The following is a 26092-nucleotide window of genomic DNA, read 5'->3' on the forward strand; positions in this document are numbered from 1 at the left end:
CCATTTTTGTAGGTCCAATCTAATATTTTGAGGAGTGAAAGTGTGATAATATCAGTTATTTATTTTTCAAATACTCAAAAAGATGGACACGTTGTATATATAGAGACAAGGAAAGACAGAGCTAGCTAGCTACTAATTAGGTAAAGCAAGTATGGTAAATTTAAAATTATTGAATCAAATGGTTGGTATACAGGTGACCATGGTAGTATTCTTTCTATTTTCTCATGTTTGGACCTTTAAATAATTTAAGAACTTAATAAATAATTATGTAAAATAATAGCATTGTATTCTTTCTGCTATGAGAAGATACCCATTTTTACCTGCAAAACTGTGAACTTAAATCCCATTGTCTGATTCATAAACTAGAATTTTGGAAACAGTTTAACACCAGTAATGAGTGTTAACTGTGGAGGCTTCCACAAGCCCCTCAACTAAAATCTCAAATTCCTTGTCCTTAAAATGGAAATATAAATAGTATCTCCCTGAGTATAATAAAAGCTACATAAGAAAGGTATGTAAATGTATATACGTAAAACATATTGCCAGACATCTAAACGTCACTTAATAAATTAGATCAGATATTCCAAGGAGTTCAGGAATAGTGGCCACAGTGGCAGCAGCAATAATGCAATTAACAGGTGCGGTTTTAATAGTAGGATTAGTGGCAGCAGAAGTGTTCTATCAGCAGCAATTCTATTCCATCACTACTGGCAATAGTAGTGGCTTTAGTTATAGTAGTATTGTGTCCTCTTCCCTGAAATGTGACTAAGAATAGTATCTGTCTCACAGAGTTGCTGTTAAGAGCAAGTGAGTCTGCACACATAGAATATTTATTTATAATAGTGTCTGACACCTATGGAACCCTAACTAAGGCTGTAAATTGTGTTGGTGATTGTGATATTGAAGTTTATAGTTGCAGTGATACATCTGCTATAGTTATGCCTTTTTCAATCTAACAAGCCAAAACTAAAAAGAGAATTTCTTTAATCTCTCATAGATATAGCATGTATCAAACATGTTTAATAGCTTTTGCTTCTAAGTTTCTAGAACATTCTCTTTAAGGGATATTCTTTCCTTCAACCTTCTGTATCTGCCCCTTCCTTCTGCATTTCAATGGAACAAAATAGATGTTTTCATTGATATTTAGCCATTTTCATTGATATATGTATATAGCCTTTATCTAGACCTTGTATGCACCATACAACCTATTTCTTTGTTCATGATGATTAATTCAATTTACATCTTAGTAATTCAGATTCATTTATACTGCAGAGATGAATTTGTAGATTTAGCTCACGGGGGAGGGGGAAGGGGGGAAGGGGCATTTATATTTTGGAAGTCTTTTGATTTAAATTTGGGAAATTTCTAAGTGGTAAACCACATATACACTTTGGAACATCCCTGAGCTGTGCTATCACAATTTCCAGTATGTGATTCAACTCTCCTCACATGAAGGGAAGCATTTTGTAATTCAGCCAAGCTGTGGTTTTTTTAGTGAAAATATAGAGAGCATTCGTATCTAATTTGTGGCTAGAATGTGCTGAGGTCCATGATCTTTACTTGCTTTGTAAGCGTTCTGCTGACCAGAGAACCTCAGCTTCTCTTGAGGTATGGAAAGAGCTATTACCATTTATAAAACTTCAGGAAAGCTCTTATACATACACAACTATATTGGAAATGATATAGTATATTTTCCCTTGCTTTCCTTCTTGAGACATTCCAGTGCCACACCTTTACCAAATATAGAGCAAATGAAAATAAATGTTAAAATCCCTTATTATTATAAGCATAAGGTAATGATATACAAGAAGTCTGTCATTACCTACCTAAGCCCTAATGTTTAAAACTCGCTGACATTTAAGTTACTTTAGCATTAAACTTTTATAATAGTTTTAATTAAAACTTTTAAAGAGTTTATTCTAAAATAGTATATATTTAATATAATGTTAAGACATAAAATAGTTTGCGGTTTTCATTACACATGAAAAGTATAAAAATCATGCCACATTATTTCTCTGAGAATAAAATAACTGAATATGTAAACAGCAATATGTTTCAAACTGAGAGTCTGGAGGAAAAAGCTATTTTATTAAGAAAAAAAGAATTTAGGTATACAGAATACAAATTTTTTACTAAAGGCAATTATGGTGTCACAACTTGTTTATTTTTATATTATTTTTCTGCCCTCAATTTTTTATTGTGAGGTTGAATGAAAACATTTAATATTTCTGAAGTGTTGTTTTTTTTTTTAATTCCAATCTAATCACATGACTCATTGAAATAGTGTGAGTTTAGCAACAGGATTAGCTTTCGTTTAAATATAGGAATCAAACAGGGTAGTGAGTTCACATAATGAAAGCATATAATAGAACTGCTTTTTATTTTTTATGCAAACATTAGTTTTCTCAAATATACCTTATTATCTTATGTCATAATAGCTTAAAAAGATTTTACTTAATATCCTTCCATTACTGAATATTTAGTATTACAGTACAGTGCTGTTAAGAATGTGAAAGCACATTGAAGCGTATGCTTTACAAATATATAGTGTTTAAATTATATTATTTTACTATAATTTTATTTTTTCTCACTAGAAAATTACTCATGGGGGAAGGGGAAGGAAGGAATGGGCATTTATATTTTGCAGGTCTTTTGATTTAGGTTTGGGAAATTTCTAAGTGGTAAACCACATATACACTTTGGCTAATGTGCCATAATGGCCCGTATGATAGCTCAAGAAAAATTTATTACTACCTTCACTATACACACACATTTATTCTCTCCTTACTTCAAATATTTTTAAAAAGTATTTATAAATAATACCATAGTATTTCTTTATCTCCTTTCTCAGAAGAATTCTATTTAGTAAGGCACTATGAGGAACTAGGCCAACTACAAAGGGTACAGTTTCCAAGACCATCTTCATTTCTTAAATGAACTACAAGTTCCAGGGGTTGCCAAAACCACCCTCAGTTTTGATTTGCTGGAAGGGACTCACAGAACTTCCTGAATGCTAGTATACTTATGGTCAGTTTGTTATAGGAATACAAATTAAAATAAGCCAATGGAAGAAGTGCATAGGGCAGAGTCCAGGAAAAATACGAAATACAAAACTTCCATTGTTCTCTCTCTGTAGAGTCAAGATGCTTTACTTTATCAGTCTACGTGTGTGGCGGTGTGCACAGAGTATTGCCAACCAGGGTAGCTCACCTGAGTTTTCGTATCCAGAGATTTTACTGGGGCTTAACCATGTAGGCATGTTTGATTGACCATATGGTTAATGTCAGTCTTAAGATTGGACTGATACCACATGACCAAAGCCACTACCTAAGTCACTAGACAGTGTTAGACCCTAAGTCTAAAAGTATACAGGTGTCTCTAACACCCACTCTAAATCATGTTGTTAGTCTATCCAGTATCATCCAAGATACCCAAACAGAAAAAGACGATACAGATTACCTTCCAGAGGCTGAGAAAATAACAGACCTCTCTTCCGACAAGGCCATATTCTTTATAACACATATAAGTGGCTGGAAAACTCAGAGGTTTCCATTCTTATATGGTAACTGCATTTTTTTCTATAAATTTGTAAGTTAGTGCTAAAACTTTATTTCCTAATAAAATTAGTTTGAAATATATTATTATATATATTGCTCTCATGTATGTGGATAGCAATAGTTGTTCTTAATTTGGTTATTTTATCTTATAATATTATTATCTTACCTGAAGAAGTCATACAAAATTACTAAAAGAATTTAATAAAAACATTTTACATAATATTTAATAATTCATTTGTGTAATATTTGTTGAATTTCCCCTGTACGTCAGATATAATTAATTTGTATATAATAATAAATACGATCTAGTCCCTTCCTCAAAAAATTATCATGTCTCAGTAGAAGACAGCTTTGTACATATATAACATAAGGATGCAATGATGAACAAAACAGGCATGTTTCCTCCTCACATAAAACCTATAGTCCTCCAGGAAAACCAACTTTAATCATACAGTTGTACAAATATTTTATTGCAGTTGAGATGTATTGTATGACATAAGGTAAAAGGTGCTGTGACAAAATATAACAAGAGAAAATGGAAAGTCTTGCTTGAGGAAATGAAGTGGTATTGGTGAGTGGAGAGTGTTACTTAGGTGAATGAGGGGGATCACATTCCAGGAGAGGAAACACTATGAAGAACCAGAATGGGAGAGAACAAGATGCATTTAAGGGCCTAAAAAGGGAAAGTTCTCCTGGAGATCAGAGTAAGTGAAATGGGGGCACTTAGTAAGCTGCAATATTGGACAGACTCTAGAAAATGGCACCAGATTGGTCATTATAACACATATAGGTTTTATTCCAGGAAGAGGAACATTTTTAAAGCTTTCAATAAGTTGTATTATTACAAAGAGGGGTGATTTGATCACACTTGCATTTTAAAAAGGTCACTCTGGGTACCAAGTAGAGAAGAGAATAGAGTAGAATAAGGGTGGAGGTTGTGATCTAATAGGTCATAGTAGTTCAGTGAGAGATGTGGGTAGCTTAGAAAAAGAAAGAGATAGTAGTAATGGGAGGAATGGATAAATTCAAGAATTTATGATTGAATTATAAGGAAGTTGAAGAAGAGGATTGAAAATGCCCTCAAAGTTTCTGAAAAGTGTGTTGTCCTAGATGATTGGAAATTCAGTGTGTAGGAAAGCTCAAATGCTATTAGAAGTCAAGTAAAATAAGTTGAAGAGGTGGGAACCAGATTAAAATGAATTGAGGATTAAGAGATTTTTAAAAAATGGGGGAAAAAAACTAAGAACAGAAATTCAGGTTTTAAAGGATAGATATTATTCAATCCAAGCAGCCGTAGTAGAATTAAGCAGATTAACATGAAGAAAGAAGAATAATTCTCTGTTTCCAGGAGAAAACAGAGAGAAGTAAGAGACGGGAGCAGGAGTGCATGCCAGCAAGATGGCAGGGCACTGGGAAAGGTCAAATCACTGTGAAATCCCCAGTAAAAATATGGCCAACAGGACTTTTAAGAATAGAAATATGTAGTGAATGATCATTTTTAATGTTGATATGCCCCACCCTGTGGGATACAACCAATTCCATCATCTTCAATTCAGTAAACCCACCTTACTAGAGAGTACCTTGTGTTACTAGGTTGTATGACAAAATAGAGAAAGAGCTAAATTTCTTGTATGGTGTTCCTTGGTGGCACCAAAATAACTAAAAAATATAGCAGGAGGAAAATACTCTCCTACCCTAAGAATTTTCAGAAATCTTGGAAGCTGGATTTTTAGTCAATCTAGACCTCAGGGCACAAGAAGACCCCCAACTGACATTAAATTGTGTAACCTTTATCTTCATTTTTACTAAGACTGGTTACTGTCAAGGAACAATGTGTGTGGCCACTGACAAGCTCTTTATATGGAGATAGTAGTGATCCCATTATAACCAACTGAACCAATGTGCTCAGATTATAACTAGTGATTACAAGCATACCTTGTTTTATTGCACTTCATGGCTATTTGTAGATAATGTGTTTTTAAAGATTGAAAGTTTGTGGCAACCCTATGTTGAACAAGTCTGTCAGTACTGTTTTTCCAATAGCATTTCCTTCCTTTGTGTCCCTGTGTCATATTTTGATAATTCTCACAATATTTCAAACTTTCATTATTATTATATTTGTTATGGTCATCTGTGATCAGTGATCTTTGATGTTACTCTTGTCATTGTTTTTGAATGCCATGAATTGTACCTATATGAAACAGTGAACTTAGTAAATGTTGTGTGTGTTCTGACTGTGGTTGGCCTACCCTATTACCTGACATACAACAATATTGAAATCAGGCCAATAACCCTACAATGCCCACTAAGTATTTGAGTAAAAGAAAGAGTTTCATATCTCTCACTTTATATATATATGCATACACACACACACACACACACACACACACACATACATATATGACAGGGCACAAGTGAATGAAGGGCAGAGAGAGAGAGAGAGAGAGAGAGAGAGAAGGAGAGAGAATCTCACAAAGGGAAGAGAGAGAGACAGAAAGAGAGGGAGGGAGAGACAGAGAAGCAGGGCCCACCCAAAGCGAGGCTCGTGCTCACCTGATGCCGGGCTTGAATTCACGAATCGTGAGATCCTAACCCGAGCCGAGGTCAACATCTCTCTTTCAATCAAATGCTAGAAATCATTAAGCTTAGAGAGGAAGGCATGTCGAAAGCCACGACAGGCCTAAATCTAGGACTCTTGTGTCAAACAATTAACCAAGTTGTGAATACAAAGGAAAAGTTTTTGAAGGACATTAAAAGTTCTACTCCAGTGAACACATGAAGGATAAGAAAGCAGAACAGCCTTATTGCTGGTAAGGAGAAAGGTTTAGTGGTCTGGATAGAAGATCAAACCAGCCAAAACATTCCCTTAAACCAGAGCCTAATCCAGAGCAAGATCCAGACTCTATTCAATTCTGTGAGGGCTGAGAGAGATGAGGAAGCTGCAGAGGAAAAGTTGACGCTAGCACACATTGTTTCGTGAGGCGTGAAGGAAGAAGCCATCCCCACAACATAACAATGCAAGGTGAAGCAGCAGGTGCTGGTGGAGAAGCAGCAACAAGATGCTCTAGCTAAGACCATTAATGAAGGTGGCTACACTAAACAATACATTTTCAAATCTAGCCTTATACTAGAAGATACCATCTAGGACTTTCATAGCTAGAGAAAAGTCAATGCCTGCCTTTACAAATTCAAAGGACTGGCTGACTTTCTTGTGGAGGATTAACGCAACTGGTGACTGTAAGTTGAAGCCAATTCTCATTTACCATTCTGAGAATCCTAGGGCTGGTAAGAGTTATGCAAAATCTGCTCTGCCTTTGCTTTATAAGTGGAACAGCAAAGCCTGGATGACAACATATCTGTTGACAATATGATTTACTGAATATTTTAAGCCCACTGTTTAAACCTATTGATCATAAAAAAGTGACTTCTTTCAAAATAATAGTGCCCATTGACAGTGCACCTCGTCACCAAAGAGACTTGATAGAGATGTACAGCAAGGTTAATGTTGTGTTCATGCCTGCTAACACAACATCTATTCTGCAGCCCATGGATCAAGATGCAATTTCAACTTTCAAGTCTATTATTCCTTTCAAGTTATAATTAAAGTGTAACTGACATACAATGTCTTATTACTTTCAGACGTATAACAGTAATTCAACACATTCTGTACATTACTCAGTGCTCACCCCAATAAGCATAGTCATTGTACATCATTACAAATTATTGTCTATATTCTCCACACTGTACTTTTTATCTCCATGGCTTGTGATTTTAAAACTGGAAGTTTGTACCTCTTAATTCCCTTCACCTATTTTGCCCATTCCCCCACCAGCCTCCCTTCTGGTAACCACCATATTGTTCTCTGTATTTGAGTTTGGTTGGTTTGTTCATTTATTTTGGGTTTTCTTGTTAGATTTCATATGTAGTAAATACTATGGTATTTGTCTTTCTCTGACTTATTTCATTTTGAATAATATGTCCAAGTTGTAGTAAATTACAAGATTTCCTTCATTTTTGTGACTCATATTCCGGTGTGTGGTGTGTGGTGCGTGTGTGTGTGTGTGTGTGTGTGTGTGTATGTGTGTGTGTGTGTACCACATCTTCTTTATCCACTCATCTATCAGCGGACACTTGGGCTGGTTCCATATCATGGCTATTGTAAATAATGCTGCAGTAAACATATGGGTACATATATCTTTTAAAATTAGTGTTTTCATTTCAAGTCTTATTACTTAAGAACTACATTTTATAAAGCTATAGCTGCCATAGATAGTGATTTCTCTGATGGATCTGGACAAAGAAAACTGAAAAACTTCTGAAAAGGATTCACAGTTTTACATGTCAGTAAGAACATTTGAAATTCATGGAAAGGTGCCAAAGTATCGACACGAACAGGGTTTTGAAAGAATTTGTTTCTAACCCTCATGGATGACTTTGAGGGGTTCAAGACTTCAGTGGAGGAAGTAACTGTAGATATTGTGGAAAGAGCAAGAGAACTAGAATTAGAAGTGAAGCTTAAGGATTTGACTGAATTGCTGCAATCTTATAATGAAACTTGAGCAGATGAGGAGTTTCTTCTTATGGATGGGCAAAGAACATGTTTTCTTGAGATGGAATCTATTCCTGGTGAAGATGCTGTGAAAATTGTTGAAATGACAACAAAGGATTTAGAATATTAAATCAACTTAGTTGACAAAGCACGGGCAGGGACTGGATGAACTCCCATTTTGAAAGAAGTTGAGTTGTGGGTAAATGCTATCAAACAACATCATATGCTACAGAGAAATATTTAATGAAAGGAAGAGTCAATCTATGGGGCAAGCTTCACTGTTGTCTTATTTTAAGAAATTGTGGGTACCTGAGTGGCTTAGTCAGTTAAGCATCCAACTTCAGCTCAGGTCATGATTTCATAGTTCATAGGTTTGAGCCACATATCGGACTTTGTGCTGACAGTAAGGAGCCTGCTTGGGAATCTTTTTCTGTCTCTCTCTTTCTCTCTCTGCCCCTCCCCTGCTCTCTATCTCTCCCTCTCAGAATAAATATTTTAAAAAATTAAAAAAAAAAAAAAGAAATTGCCACAGCCACCCCAAACTTCAACAACCACCATCCTGATCAGTCAGCAAGCATCAGTAAGGGAACTCCCTCCCCCAGCAAAAGATTATGATTTGCTGACAGCTCATATGATGGTTAGCATTTTTTTGCAATAATGTATTTTTAAATTAAGGTATGTATATTGCTTTTTTAGACATAATGTCATCACACACTGAATAGACTATACAGTATAAACATAACTTTTATATGCACTGGGAAGTAAAAAAAAAAAATCATTTGACTTTCTCTATGGTGGTGGTCTGGAACTAAACCTGCAATATCTTCAAGGTATGCCTGTATTCCTAATCTCATTAACTAAACAAGTATAGCAAACCAGAATACTTTCCAAAACCAGAAGGAAATTAACATATGAAAGGGCCATTTGCAAAACCCATGGTGAAGTAGAGCCTTCATTCCACAGTCATTAAAAAACCAAAATTTAAAAATGTGTAGGTCTATCATATCATATAAAAATTATCCTCATTTATTTTCTCAGACATTAACCTAATCACCAATTTTTCATCTTTTAAGATAGCTGGATATTTGTGATTAGAATAGTAAGTCAATATATTTGGTTCTTGAGAAAATGAAATATCTACTTAACAATTGAGTTTTCCAAATTTTTCTCTAAATGAATAGTTTGGAGATAATGAGCATGCTCCCACTATGCAACAAGCTCAGTGACCTTGGTTAAATTACTTAGCTACTCTAAGTCTCACTTGTATCTTCAATAAAATGGACAGAATAGGACCTATCTCATAGGACTGTTGTCAGAAGAGAATTGAATGAGATTTTATACACTCACGCACACGCGCGCGCACACACACACACACACACACACACGCACTTCCATACTTGCGTAGCCCAGCACCTCATACAGAGTAGGCATTCAATAAATATTAACTATTTTTAGAAATTGCATTGAGATGGTGCCTTATCTCTCACAAGCAAGACTCCCTCAGCCTTCTTCAAAGCATATATATTGATCAGTCAAATGCTAAGAATAGAGCAGTGACAAAACAAAATTCTTTGCCTACATGGAGCTTATGTTTTGACCTAAATGGAAAATATTAGAATAGTCCATTTTGACAGTTTCTACACACTTTTAGTATCTTTGTGTAATTAACCTTAGTACATCTTGAAGTTAATCAATTAGATTGGCTTTGCAAAACCAAATTAATAATTCTTCTTAGCCTTCTACCATTTAGTTATCCTCATTGACACTTACAATGAAGAGGTTTAGACTTTATCATTTATCCTTTAAAGATATCAATGAAATATTTTATCTCTGTATGGCCTTCTGATAATACAAATAATAGAATGTTAAAGATATTAGGACTAAAAGGATCTCACAGGGGCACCTGGGTAGCTCAGTCAGTGAAGCGTCCGACTTCAGCTCAGGTCATGATCTCTCGGTTTCTGAGTTTGAGCCCCGCATCCGGCTCTGACAGCTCAAAGCCTGGAGCCTGCTTCATATTCTGTGTCTCCTCCTCTCCCTGTCCCTCCCATGCTCATGCTCTGTCTCTCTGTCTCTCAATAATAAATAAATGTTAAAAAAAAAAAAGGGATCTTATACAATTCACTCACTTTATTTATCTCTTGAGATACCAAAGTCTAGACTTTAAGTAACCTAAGTAAAGACAGAATTGTCATTAAAAGACATAGGACAGAGTTAGCATATCTAAGATATACCTTTTCATGGTACTCATTTTGTTAGGGAGAAAATGTACCTCTTGAATCCTAAATGCCATAAAATTGGTGAAGATTATACTGACGTGAATGACTGCTGTCTTTGCTAACAGCTGGATTCCAATGGAGAACTGCTCATCCGAAATGCCCAGCTGAAGCATGCTGGGAGATACACGTGCACTGCTCAGACAATCGTGGACAATTCTTCAGCTTCAGCTGATCTTGTTGTGCGAGGTAAGAGTTTCAACATTTTAAAATTATGAAACCAAAGGTATTTGACTTACATAACTATGTATAATCTTCTGGTCACTCTGGTATGAATTCTTATATATTTAGAGTCTTGGTCCTTGAGAACAGCTCCTCATCCATGCTTAAGAATGATTTTTGCTAGACAAGTAGTAAACAACACTGATTTTGTTTGTTTTACTAACTACATGTCTTCTAGAAACTTACACCACATACCTCCTACTAAATGTTTGTGCTTTTAAACTCAGTATTTACCAGAAGTTCTCAGTTTCTGCTAATACTTTTCGTGTGTTGAGAATAGTGTTTCCATTTTTATTTTTTATGGAAAAAGCATACTGATACTGTTTACTATAACTTCAAGTGTTACGTATTTATTACCGTAATCTTAGAATAAGAAGTTAATTTATACATGCATCATGTTTCTATTTGTTGCTAGCTTTCAGAGCAGTGTTTTTGTTCTTATATATAATTGAGAATGTGCTGGAATATGCCTTTTTTGAAAATACAGCTCCTTTGATACTGGTCTTTGCTGTATAGCTATAAGGCCATCTCAAAACATCATTCATTGGCTCTTCCCTCACCGCCTACAGAATAAAGACCACTCCTTTTAACTAAGCACCAAGAAGGTCCATGTATTGACCTCAGCCTGTTCAGCTTTAATTTCTTACCATTCTACGTTACCAACTCCAGTGTCCCACCAGTCTACAAAAATATCCTAGGATTTCCAGCTGTGTTCCTTGGTTCACAACATTGCTTCCATTTCCTGTAGTCATTATTTGTTGCCCAAGTCTTAAGCCATCCTTCAAGGCTAGGCTCAAGTATTACCAAATTAATGAGTCCTTTCCTGATGTCACCAACATAAGCCCTTCTCTTCTAAACTTTCATAACACTTACTACTTTCTATAATGCATTTTATAGCAATCTGTGCATATGAGTTATCTTCTCTACTGGATTGTGAAATTCACATATGTATTTTTTATTAATCCTTAAGTGAGTTGCAGAATTCCATTTCATATTTTCATAGCTCTCTTTTTCTCTCTCAGTGTCATGTTAACATTTTAATTTTATTCTTTTTTATGTTAAAGTTTTTATGTTTTCATATTTCATCTACTAGAAATACTTATTGACTAATATTTATTGCACACTTGTTCAGACACTTTTTGCACAATCAAACAAATATTTAGTAAATGACATGAGATATGTGGTTTGTCTTCATACCCTTTCTGGATCATTATAGTTTCATTCAACCTCATACATCTTCCGTATTTCCCTCTAGAGCAATGGTAATATGGAGTCCCCAAGTCATACTGGGGAAATGCTGAGAAGACTTATAGTCCAGTTAACATATTCTCCAATGGAGTAATAGAAGTCCAGCTGAAGTTCATATCCAAATGAACTTAGACATTCATTCCATACATCTCTTATGCTAACTTGAAGAAAGTGCATTTAAATTCTTTATTTCCATTAAAAGTATTTTATGATCTGGGACATCTAGCATTCGAGAGTTATCAGAGAGAGAGAGAGACTAGTTCCCTGTATTTTCCAGTCAGACTACTAGCTGTTAAGCCTTTTTTAGCAATAGCCTATGTATGTATTTAATGGAAATTGCTTGCATATTAACAGATTTAGCATTAATGTTACAAAAGGGGTTATGTTACAACGCTTGTACAGCAGTGTTTTTATATAATTAGAGTATGGTAAATTCCCAGTATTTAGAAGGAAGAAGAAGTTTGGCAAATGCAATCAGGGTATTAATGGTATTATCCACACATACTTAGGTAATTAATAATCATCATAATGTATGTTTTTTATAGAGGTAAAACAAATAAAAGGAAGCTATTACAGGTATTGTTTGGAAATATAAAGGTTTTTCTGTAAGCTTTTTAGTTCCAGAGAAAATACTTTAAATCAATAGAACCTGGCAAATGCACTCAGTAGAAACACAATAGAACATTTTAAGCCCCTAAACTATAGCAGGATATTAAAAAACAACCATATAGGCAGATAAAAAGTATTGCTTAGTACTGTTAAAAGTCTGCATGTTATAATCATTCTCCAAACTTTATTTCTATTAATATAAAAGCTATTCAATTTATGTCAAGAGAAGTTTGCTATTAAAAAAGCCAATATTGGGGCGCCTGGGTGGCGCAGTCGGTTAAGCGTCCGACTTCAGCCAGGTCACGATCTCGCGGTCCGTGAGTTCGAGCCCCGCGTCAGGCTCTGGGCTGATGGCTCGGAGCCTGGAGCCTGTTTCCGATTCTGTGTCTCCCTCTCTCTCTGCCCCTCCCCCGTTCATGCTCTGTCTCTCTCTGTCCCAAAAATAAATAAACGTTGAAAAAAAAAAATTTAAAAAAAAAAATTAAAAAAAAAAAAAGCCAATATTTGCATAGCTTGTGCCACAAAATGTATATAAATTAAACCTTCAGGGGCGCCTGGGTGGCGCAGTCGGTTAAGCGTCCGACTTCAGCCAGGTCACGATCTCGCAGTCCGTGAGTTCGAGCCCCGCGTCGGGCTCTGGGCTGATGGCTCGGAGCCTGGAGCCTGTTTCCGATTCTGTGTCTCCCTTTCTCTCTGCCCCTCCCCCGCTCATGCTCTGTCTCTCTCTGTCCCAAAAAAAAAAAAAAAAAAAAAAAGTTGAAAAAAAAAATTAAAAAAAAAATAAATTAAACCTTCAAATATGCTTTATATACTAAGTCATGGGATATAAAATTAAACAGTTCTTTTAAATTTATTATAGTAACGGTGAGTAATATATAAGAAAATATAGCATGCCTCAAGTAATATTATTATTGGTCCATTTATCCATTTAATTTATTTTCTCATCTAGTCCAGGAAATCATAATCTGGAGTCCATAGACAGGATTCAAGGGGTCCCATGGACTTCCTGAAATTGTATGCAAAATTTCATGTGTGTGTATGGCATTTGTATATTGTGGATTTATAATTTTATCAGATTTCCAATGCTGGCAGTGGCCCAAAAGACCATTTTTGGCCCAAAGGCCAAGAAGCTTAATCTGTTTTTCTTTCTTTCCCTTTTGTAGATCAAGACTCTCTAAAAAGAGAAACTAAGGGATGATTATTCACTTCATGCCAATAAAAAAAAAATACTAACAAGTTCCACATAGTGAGATCTAGTAGCACATTTAGATTATGAATTCCTTTTGAAAAACTCAATTTTCACTCAACCTTCCAAGAATATATCTGTCTCAAAACATATTGAATATGTTATATATTAGACATTATATATATATATGTCTATATATATGTCTATATATGTGTATGTATATATGTATATATATGTATATATATATGTGTATATGTATATATATATATATATATATATATATATATATATATATAAAAGAATTTGCCAGATTCAAGATGAACTAATTCTAATTCATTTTCAGATGTCAGTGATCTAAACTGCTGATTCTGAAATTAGTGTTAGGAGTGGGGCAGTGAGCAGGTTAGAGAGGAAAGTAATTTCCTCTGATGATCCCTGATAAATTTTTTGGACAATAAAACTAGTTTAGTGTGTAAACTGTTATGCCTTATCAGAAGGCTGAAATGAAAGTAGAAATATTCAGATGTAACTTAGACATTGTGGTTTCTTTTAGCCTATGTTACCTTGAAGGGAACGAATACAAATGAAAATTATTGTTATCACACCATGTGTGTGTGTGTGTGTGTGTAACCATGGATGGGTGAATGTGGGTATGTTCATAAAGTTTGATGAACGGAATTTCTATGAGAGAGAAAAATGTGTTTTCGGTTTATATTTTTCGTCATTATTTTAAACTGAGTTTAGAATATAGGCAATGCATTAGTTAAATCTGAGTGCTTCTACATATAAAATGAAATTAAATATAGGAAAAACACAGTCCAAGGAAAATGTAACATTGGATCTGATTTCATGGAGCTTTTTACCCAGAGAAAACTCATCTCCTACCCTTTATCTGTTTAATGTATGATAGGATTGAGAAATAAGGAAAACAATAGCTAATGTGGTCAACTAAAACCAATTTATAGAAAATGGTCTAATAATCAGCTACAAGTCATTGTAACAGTCCTAAATGTTTATGTTTAAAAATGAATAGGACTTCAGGGGTACCTGGGTGGCTCAGTTGGTTAGGCATTCTACTTCGGCTCAGGTCATGATCTCACGGCTCGGCTCATGGATTCGAGCCCACGTCAGGCTCTGTGCTGACAGCTCAGAGCCTAGAGCCTGCTTCAGATTCTCTGTCTCTCCCTCTTTCTGCCCCTCCCCTGCTCACGCTCTGTCTCTCTCTCTTTCTGTCTCTGTCTCAAAAAATAAACATTAAGAAAATTAAAAATGTATAGGACTTCAACTTATTTACGCACTAAATGAGACAATGGATGCTCAAGGATTAGGCCATAAAAGTGGCGCACATTGTCCATTCCTCCAGTTATGCAAACAATTTCAAATCATGGGGTCATACTTACTGTGTGATTTTCACTTTTGATTTCCAAAGTTGCCTTTTATACTACTTCTGTCCTTTCACTTTGGATATGTTTCTGCTAGTCTTTGTACAGAATAGAGCTTATTTTTGCACAAGTAACCTTTATTCAAGCAGTATGGTTTTGGAAGCCCTATATATAGAATTCAAGTTGCGCTGATTGAAAGAAATCAAAACTATTTACTTTACTGGCAATATGCTCATTCAGTGTCCTAAAAACTCTTTCATTAAAAGCACCCAAAGTTTTGGATAAATCAGTATACGTTCTTCCTCACAGCCTTGGCAAAGGCAGAAGAATACCCTCTCTAAATAGTGAGCCTTCAAATATGAAATTATGCAAAGAATGACAAACAAGCCATAATGAGAGAGAACCAGGAATTAGACTGATGGACAACAATAGTGTTTAAGTTCAAGATGCTTCACATATTCTAATCATTGGAATAGGAATGAGAATAATCCTGCCCATATCTTTAAATAAATAAAAGAACTGGCCAAAATGAGTTTGAAACAAGATACTATAAAAATTAGCGGTTTGGAGGGGGAAAAAACAAGGACAGTTCCTATAAATGATAAATATAATCATTGAAAATAATAAAAACAATAGATTAATCAATAAGTTAAACAATAATTAGAGACAGATCAGGAAAGGATCAGGGAACCTAAGAGGTAGACGTGAGGAAATTAACACATTTCAGCACAGAGAAACAAAAACAAATTATGAAAATGAGATGATGATATTAAGGATCTAATGAGAAAACAGTATTTGTCAAATCAGATGATCAGAAGAACTAATAGATAAAGTAGGAGAGAAAAACCTTTCAAAAAGATAATGACTACAGATTTTTGGAAATTAGTGAGAAATATGGTTTCTCGTTTTTAAGAATCACAATGAAACACAAGAACAATCAATAAAAATAATGAAAATAAAACCCAAGAACATTAAAAATAGATAGAAAATGGTAAGTACAGCAAAAGTGAAAAATACCTTTTTGCAAATGCATAGCAATACATCGACTGCAGACTAATCAGCATCAGCAATAAAAGTCACCAAGTAACTGGGGGGAGTCAGACTTCAAGATGGCCTCCACTCATTTTGCTTTCTGGTATACCAACCCTTATGTAATCCCTTTCACACTAAGGGTTGCTCTATATGCCAACAGGAGTGACAGTGCTGAACACTGTCATAAATCACATCACTTCTTCTCCCTTGGTTCTTGGAACTCTTAATCTGGAGGAAGCCATGTCATGAGGACATTTCAGCATCTTGTAGAGAAGCCTACATGAGGAGGGGATAAGACCTCCTACTGAAAACCAGTATCAATTTCCCAGTCATTCCAGTAACCCATCTAGAAAGCAGATCCTCCAGGCAAGCTTTCAGATGACTGTAGCCTTGGTCAACGTCTTGATCAAGAACTATCCAGCTATGCCGCTAAAAAGTTCTTAGGCCACAGAAGATATGAGAGGCAATGTTTATTACTGTTTTAAGCCACTGGGTTTCGGATAATTTGTTATGCAGCTGTAGATACAACAACAGCCATGGAGTTATGTCTTCAATGTACTAAAGGAAAAGTAAATGTCCACCAAAAAGTGTATATCCAGACAAATTATCGTTGATAATGAGGAAAAATAAAGTTATATTTAGGCAAACAATAACAGAGTTTATCCTCCAAGAAAGTGTTATGTATAAAGGAATGTCTGATGGGTAGAATTCAGGAAGAAGGAAAATAATCCCAGAATAAAGTTCTGAGATGTCAGAAAGCATGGTGAACAAAGAAGCCAGTAAGCATGTGGATAAATGTAAGCAAACTAAGCTAATAAACCAGACTTCAGGATATGCTGCTGTTGTCTAGGTTTGAGGACTAATGAGAATGATAATTTGTCCTCTGATCAAGTTGGTAGTTGCTTTTACTTCAGATTTCTGTTAAAATAACAAATTAGACATATATGAGTATATATGCATATGTGTATATATGTAGATATATATGTACATATCTGTATATATGTAGATACATGCCTATGTATGTGCATATTTTATATGTTCAAATATAGAGAATGCATGAAAATGATAATCATAAAATATAGGAGGGTGGTTACTTCTGAGGTTGGAGACAGAAGGGGAGGAGGATGTGACCGAAGAGGGAGGGGATCCACAGGAAGCTACATCTTTATAAGTAATGTTTCATTTCTTAAGCCAAGTAGCAAGAACATAAGTAGCCATTTCTTATTTTTTATGTTTCCCTAAATGTCAAATATTTGTTAATTAATTTAATAAAAGAGTGTCACAGAGTCACCTGATACCCTCCACTTCCTCACCACCAACCTCAGCAAAGATTCATGAGAGATCTTTGTGTAACCTCTGGGTAGAGTCCCCAAACATGGTTGTACATTAGATTTACCACTATCATTAAAGGCACACAATTCTAAGTCCCCTCTTAGAGAAGTTTTTGAGTTAATAGTGCTGGGATGAGTCTAGCAAAGTTGGATTAAAGATTGGCCTGATGAACCATGGTGCATCATCACTGGGCACAAAAAATAACTCCTACAAATATGCCCAAATGATTTTTAACAAAAATGCTAAGGTTTTTCAGTGGAAGAAAGATAGTCTTTCCAATAAATGATGCTGGAACAATTTGGCATTCATAGACCAAAAAGAAAAAAAAAAAAAAGAGCCTTGACCTAATCCTCAAACCTTATATAAAATTAACTCCAAGTAAATCATAGACTTAAATGTAAAATGTAAAACTATGGAACTTTCGGGAAAAATCATGAAGATGAAAATGTTCAGCAGTTAGGAGTAGGGTAAGAGTTCTTAGACTTGACACCAAAAGCATAATGTATAAGATGAAAAAGTGATAATGTGGACTTCTTCAAAATTAAAACCTTTTGCTTTGTGAAAGTGTGAAGATAACGAAGAGAAAGCTACTGACTGGGAGGAAATATTTGCAAACTACATGCCCAACAAAAGATTTGTGTACAGAATATGTGAAGAATTCTTAAGACCCTAAAACAACAGTGTGACAAATGACAAAAGACATTAGCAGACATTTCAATGAAGATGATATACAAATGGGAAATAAACACATATTTTTTTTTAGGTTTATTTATTTTGAGAGAGAGAGGGAGCATGTGCAAGCAGGGGAGGGGCAGGAGAGGGGCCCAAGCAGGCTCTGAGCTGTCAGTGCAGAGCCTGATGCAGGGCTCAAAATCTCAAAATGTGAGATCCTGACCTGAGCTGAAACCAAGAGTCAGATGCTTAACCAACTGAGCCACCCAGACACCCCAGGAAATAAACATATAAAAGATGTTGAACATCATTAGCCACTGGGAGAAAGTACATTTAAAACCATAATGGCTTATCACTATATACATATCAGAATGCCTAAAATAAAAAAAAAATAGTGACGTAGAGACAGTGAGTTACTTACACATTGCTGATGAAAATGTGAAATGGGACAGCCACTCTGGACATGAGTATGGCAGTTGGTAGCCATGTGCTTACCATCCAACCCAGTACTCCTGGGCATTTATCTCAGAGACATAAGAACATATGTTCACATAAAAATATATACACAAATGTTCACAACAGCTTTATCCATACTAATCAAAAACTGGAAAAAAACACATCTCCTCCAATAGGGGAATGGTTCAACTGTGGTTCATGAGTACCATGGAATAATGCTCAAAAATAAAAGGGAAATGATCTATTGATACACACAACTTGGATGTATCTCGGGAGATTTATGCTGAGTGAAGAAAAAGCCAATCTCAAAGGTTACATACTGTGTGATTCCCTTTACATAGCATTCTTAAAATGACAAAATTATAGAGATGGAGAATAGATTAATGATTGGCATGGGTTAGGGAGGGCCGAGAAAAGGAAATAGATATAGCCAGGAAAGGGTGCCACAGAGGATTCTTTTGATGAAATTGTTCTGTAACTGTGATGGTCTATGCATTGGATAAAAAGAAAGTTGCTTAGGACTACAGAAACATACAGACACACAAATGAAGACATGTAAAACTAGTGAAATCTGAATAAGGATGATAGATTATAGCAAAGTAAATTTTCCCGTTGTGCTAGTATACTTTAGTGATATGGTGAGGGATGAGCAAAGGAGATACAGAATCTCCCGGCATTATTTTTCACAAATACATGTGAATCTACAATTATCTCAAAACAGGAAGTTTTAAAAATCACTGAACATATAATACACTGAAAGTATAAAGAAAATAAGTATTTATGGGCTCCTTTTTTCAAGGATAGTATAATTTTAGAAGAAGTGGAGTATGGTACACCCAGAGGTAATATTTAAACAAGTGATGGCCACAAACTACCTTCTAAGGAAGTGGGTCCAGTTAGCCTCCAGACCTAGAAGAAAATTAGTGGGCCTGCAGATTTGGGACCAAAGCTGAATTACTGAAAAGCGACAGAGAACTGTATGTGTTTTCTTCTTTCTTCCCCAAAACCCATCTTCATTTTTTTTCCCTATGCATTTCTGTCTTTCCTTGAAATAAACATTAAATATTTTTTGATATTTATTATGGAGGACATCAGATTAATAAAGCAAACCAAAGTGACCAAATGTTCAAACCTGGCTTGGGTTGGCCAAACTCTATTTTTAATAAGGCTCCACCAGATGGTTGTAATAAAGTGGTCTCTAACTGGTATTCAGGAATTATTGTTCCAGGGTATCCATGGAAAATAGTTTGCAAGTAATCCTGTTTTGTTTATCCAATGTATTTTGGGGATAATTTATTTTAGAAATATGTTTCATAAGATAGTAAGGTCCTCTTTTCCTCCAGTGTGTCCTATGCAAACCAAATAGAAGTCAATCAGGCGACAATTGAAAAATGATATTAATGTTTTTCCAGAAGCCACAGAAGGCCAGGAGTGGTATGGGAATGGAGGAGAACAGCCCAGGTGGGGAGAAGAACTAAGGCCTTGAGTTTTTCCCTCACCCTCATCATCATTTTAGCACAACTGGACTTAAACCCTAAGTCCCACTAAGATGGTTTAGCTTCAAAAGCTCTACAGTTAATCACAGAACTACTCAATCTGACTGTATATCAGCAGTAAAGAAAAAACAAAAACCAAATATGATGAAACATTCCCCAACTAGAGCACTACTATAAAATTTAAGATAACTTTACAAGAGGTTATAATACCATTCTTGGTATTATGATGTTTAAATTTGTTTATAGAAGATTTTAGTGAAAGCTTTTTTTTCCTACCAAGAGAGCATATATAAACTCATTTTAAAATAATATTGTATCAGAGAAGGAGGTAGCTTCAGAATTAACCTTTTAAAACAGATGTGTGCATAGTATAGCCAAAGGGATTTAGAACTCAAACAAATATAAATTTCTTAATATTAAAAAAAAAAACTTTATAGTTTAAAACTATTCTTAGTTACAAAAAAAGAACCAGTTATTAAACTTCAAATGTTTTTAGACCTCTTAATAAAACTCTGAACTAAGAGAATTGATAAAAATGTCTTCGTTGTTATAATAAATGTTTTACTTCTTAGGTGCCGTAAAAATGTATTTCAGGTCAGCCTCATCAAGCAAGCTTTGGCACACATGAAGAGCCCTGTATGAATGTTCTTTAATGAAAGACACTTCTGAAAAACCTAAGCTCTTCAGCTAAGAGTGTCCTTTAGAGGGAAAGGTTTTCCAGGATTTATTCAGCAGCACTTATGGGAATATTTATGCAGATTGCCAAACCTAAATCCTCTTTCATGAGTGTACTTTTGGACAACATTAAAAAATGGACCATAAAATTAGGTCACAAAGGCAAGAAATTAGGCTTTGACATCCGTGTTTTACCACTTTCCATGGTATTTCTGTTGTTATTGTAAATATTCTTGGCATTGCTACCAATTATTAGGAAGACCTTCCTGGCACCCAGCTGAACATAATGTTTGGCACTAAACTTGCCAAAACAGAAAATGCAATGAAGACCATATTTTTCAGATGCCCCGGTTTTTTTTTTGTTGTTGTTTTACATCTTAAATACCATGTTAAACAAAATTTCTTACTGTAAGTCTGAGATTTAAACACAAAAGAAAAAAGACTTTCACTATCTGAAACTTTTGTTTCCTTTTGTTTTGGTCAAATTCTCATACCCTGACATATGCTATATAAATTTGGAAATGTTTGGAAAAAAAGGGTAGCTGAAATTCATTTTTATTTAGATGACTAGTGTGTGTGTGTGTGTGTGTGTGTGTGTGTGTGTGTGAAGCTTTCCGCTTTATTCCTAAAGCAGAGTACAGTTGCAGAATGGAAATGGATATGTTAGATGTCATTTTTATTTGATGTAATTCATTGAAGTTTTTATTACTTGGCCTAATGACATGGTTACCAGATTCTTTCTTAAGGAGATCATTTTGGCTGATGACTAACCCACTTTTAAAACCTGCATTGAATAAGTTAAGATAACATAGCCAAATAAATAACCTGATGGAAACTGTCAATATACATTTTATCTGAATAATATTGCTATATTTTGTTTTATTTTATTTTATTTTATTTTATTTTATTTTATTTTATTTTATTTTATTTTTAACGTTTTTATTTATTTTTGAGAGAGAGAGAGATAGATCACGAGCGGGGGAGGGGCAGAGAGAGAGAGACAGAGACAGAGACAGAGACAGAATCCAAAGCAGGCTCCAGGCTGTGAGCTGTCAGCACAGAGCCTGACATGGGGCTTGCACTCATGAACTTCGAGATCATGGCCTGAGCCGAAGTCAGATGCTTAACTGACTGAGCCACCCAGGCGCCCCAGTATTGCTATATTTTAAATCGATGGTTGGCTAGTGGTCTTTTCTACAGGAAATGCTCAGCTCTTTTATATTAGCAGAGTTCATATCCAGAGCATATCCAGGCAAAAGTGGTTTTGATGCATTTACTCAGATATTGTTGTTTCAGGTTAGTTAGTACTCTTTCCTTAAAAAATATGGAATACATAAACATTTTCTTTAAGATCAAAAGGCTTTATTGGTTCTGTTATTGTCAAATCATGCATTAATTACATCTTGTTTGCTCTTCACAATAACTACATGAAATCTCTGCAGTTATGTTCAAATTTGAATATACAATTTTAAATTTAATATTAATCCTAGAAGTCATTTAGATAATTCCTATGCCTTCATTTTGTAAATTTGGACTCTAAGAGAGATTTGCCCTGTATTACCATCTGCTTAGTGATAAGCAGCCCAGTTTTGTCATTGTATTAGAGCTTCTTCCAGAGAATACAAATAAATAAAATCTATAGTTAATTTCTAAAACTTCTGTAGCTAATACTTTAAAGCTTTCTATAGTTAATTTGGTGTAGTATCAGAACGATGACCAAGTCCATTCTAGAATTGCTGCTACTAAGTAGTAAAAGTTAGAGATTACAGCTTCTGCTCTTTTCTCTTTCCTTCCCATTGTGTGGCATATGCTAATAAATAGCAGTTAAGGGTTTAACACATTGTGGAAAAAGATAAAACCAAAGACAGTCACTAAAAGAGATTAAACTATTAATTCCTGGGTTATTTGGAATTCTACTTGTATGGCTAACCTAGAGTCCTTGGCTATGAGTAAAAGCAAAAGGAAAGAAAGTCTGCTGTCATGTTAAGATTTGTGGAACTTCTGGTATTAAATCACAATTTATATTTTTGTGGTATCTGGCATAAATATTCCAATTGTGTTTAAGAAATCCTATATTCAAATTATTATCCAATATGAGACTATGGATTTGTATTCAAAACTATTAAGACATGGCATGCCTAAATGAATTTCAAAGGCCTTTGAAATTAATCAATTTAGTCTCTATAAAATTTGGAAGAACAGACAGAAAAGTTTCCTGTAGTATGTGTACCAAGTTAGGCATACCAATATGCACACACCTTACCACCCCTGCCACCATACGCACTTTTATGAAGACATCCAGAAAAGAGATACACTTATAAAGGCAGAAAGATGTGTCCAGATAATCATAATCAAACCAAAGAGAAGAGTTGAGGTAGTTTTTCAAGTATTTGGGTCAGAAAAACACACATTTACCTCAGATACTTGGATAATTGCCTCTACTTTCCACTTGTGTTGTCCAAGAAAGTTTGCCACAGAGACAGACTAAAGATTCCATCTCATCAGCCCTCACAGGACTGAGACAGGAAAATGGCCCTTGCTGCCCACACTGGCTGGAACAATGACTGACTGGGCGCCATCCTGAGGCATCCTGAGCCCACTTGGCACTAAACCACAGTGATACATCTATTAATAGTGAAAGCCTGCCCAGAAATTAAGCATTCTCCTTTCCATTGAGATCAACAGAGTCAAAAGCTGCTAGGGGGCAGATCTCCATAACTGTTACATACTAATACTGAAATAATGAGCTGGAATGTGTATCTGTTTTGAATAAATACAGAATTTAGAGAGTAGCTTGATTGCTTCAAAGTTAGAACTCAGTAGTAGTTCTATTTTTTAAAGCTATTTTTTTTAAAGCTCTAGTAAAAATAACAACTCTTCCAATACTAGTGAAGTTATAAAGTACACCAATGATTTGAAATTGTATTCCTCAGTGTAAGTTCAATGTAAATTGATATAAATTCAAGGTGATTTTCAAATATATCAACACATTATGTAATTCATTCAGAATGAGTCATACGATTTTATGCTTTAAGATGGGTCTTGAAATTGATCTAGTGTAACACCTCATTTTACAAATTCAAAAATTAAAACATAATTGTGTAAGAATCATAAGCTCATACACAACACTGTAGTACATACACGGATGAAGATTTGGATTACTTCTCTTTTTCCTCAATGGAATGCAATGAGAGACGTTTTCATGGAGGGTTTCTTCTCCTCTTCGTTAATTAATTGTTCCTGACCCTCTTCGTCTCATAATCAAACTGGTCAGCTTTTGGCAAACTGAAACTTACTCTTTGCTACACAGTCTGTCTGTATCCATGGATCCCTTAACAAATAATCAGCAAACTCACTTCTCCTCACTCTGATTCCAGGAGAGAAAGGAGGAAAGCTTTACAGAGCTTAATAGCCATGGTACACTTTTACATGCTCCACTGCAGTGCTGTATAGTAGGCTTTATACAGCTGGTGTATTTACCAATGGTGCCAAATTTATGTGACAATTATGCCAGTTATGTCAAATTATAACAACAGTTCAGACAGAGATAGTTAAAAGTCTTTATGAGCATACATAAGCGACAATTAGTTCATATTTTGAAAATAATTTCAGTGTATGTTGGAAGAATATTATGTTTACAACTCCAATCTTCAGGCCATGAAAAACATTATATTATGAATATAAAATAAAAATAAAGATATATAATTATATAATTTAATGTATAATATAGAAGATAGAGTATGATAAAGACATGGTATTAAAATACATATTACTTACCATATATCATGTAATTCCTATATAAAGATACATAATATTAATTAAAGGCTTATTACTTAACAGGCACTGTTTTAAGTGATGGATACTATTGTTATCCCCAATTTACACATAAAAAAAATGAGTTCCAATGAGGCTTAAGGTCATACAGCTACTAAGCAGAACGAGATTTGAATCCAAGCAGCCTGACTACAGATGTAACATCTAGCTCATGGCTGGAACACAATATAATGAAACACTAATCCAGATATATTCAATGAGATAAAATAATAAATTTGGAAAATTTAAAAAGTAGGCCTCTTTCTTTATTGGTAAGAACTTTTTATTCCATAGAAAGTCACTGATGCCGATTTTACAATTTTATTTTTGCCCACGATAATTTATAGCTGACCTAATAACAGGGGAAATTATAGTAGTTAAAATATATATATATATATATATATATATATATATATACACACACACACACACACACACACACACACACACACACACACACATATATATATAGCTACTCAGCATCATGCAATTATAATAGCAAAAACAATAACTGTAGGAGGTGGCTTTAAAGCTTGATTTTAAAATGTGCTCTTTAGCTTTAAAATTGATTCATTCAAGGGGCACCTGGGTGGCTCAGTCTGTTAAGCCTCTGACTTCAGCTCAGGTCATGATCTTGAGGTCTGTGAGTTTGAACCCTGAGTCAGGCTCTGTGCTGACAGCTCAGAGCCTGGACCCCGCTTGAGATTCTGTGTGTGTGTCTCCTTATCTCTCTGCCCCTCTCCCACTCACGCTCTGTCTCTCACTCTGAAAAATAAATCAACATTAATTTTTTTTAAATAAATAACATTCATCTATTCAAATATTTAAATGTTTTACTTTATAATGGATATGTCTATAGGACTCTCATATAAATTTTATCATGTCATCTTTTTGTTGTATCTTAAAATTGCTGTGCGGTAGTAGTGTAATAACTGGTAATCCCATTTCATAAGCAGAGGGAATTTAAAAAAGGAAAACGAATAATCTTCAGCTCTCACCTTATAAAGCCAGAACGTGGCCAGATACCAGTGCTCTAAATTTACTATATAACTTACTTTACTTCCCTTAATGCTTAACTTCCCAACATATAAAAGCCAGATCATATCATTTTTATTTTACATATGTTTCACTGTTGGCATGTGGTTTATTTTATCAAGTTAATTAAATTGTGTACCCAAACCACTCTGAAGTATTGATGATCATTCAAAGTTAGGTTAGAGAGGAAAGTAAAATCTTGATATCATCAAATTAATTAAGATATACTCAAAGAGAAAGGAAGAAATGTGAAAAGTATTCTGTAACTGACTCTGTAGACTCTCTCTTGATATCCCTACAAACCCAGCTGTGGATTTGAACTATGATGCAACCATGTTTCGCATCCTCTCCACTTCCTCCTTAAAGGTAACTACAGGATCCCATACTTGACAGAATACCCCATGTGTTATCTAAATTTGACTTAGGACCTATCATTACATCAGCACAGCAGTGACTTCTGTCTTTCCTCTGCTACTGCACTTTCCCATTATACTATTTGACTGCCCAGTACACTTACAAGTCAATGTCCATTCTGGCATAAATCCCAAGGCG

At 34.9% G+C, this 26092-nt stretch overlaps 1 protein-coding gene across 1 annotated transcript in view; it reads left to right on the forward strand.

Annotated features, from left to right (window-relative positions):
- CNTN1 (contactin 1) overlaps positions 1-26092 on the forward strand; it is a 375068-nt gene that overhangs the window by 248224 nt on the left and 100752 nt on the right. Inside the window, 1 exon segment of the mRNA XM_030322283.1 lies at positions 10451-10571. Coding sequence (XP_030178143.1) covers positions 10451-10571 — 121 coding nt within the window.

This window comes from Lynx canadensis, chromosome B4 (assembly GCF_007474595.2).
Source record: "Lynx canadensis isolate LIC74 chromosome B4, mLynCan4.pri.v2, whole genome shotgun sequence".
Classification (NCBI taxonomy): domain Eukaryota; kingdom Metazoa; phylum Chordata; class Mammalia; order Carnivora; family Felidae; genus Lynx; species Lynx canadensis.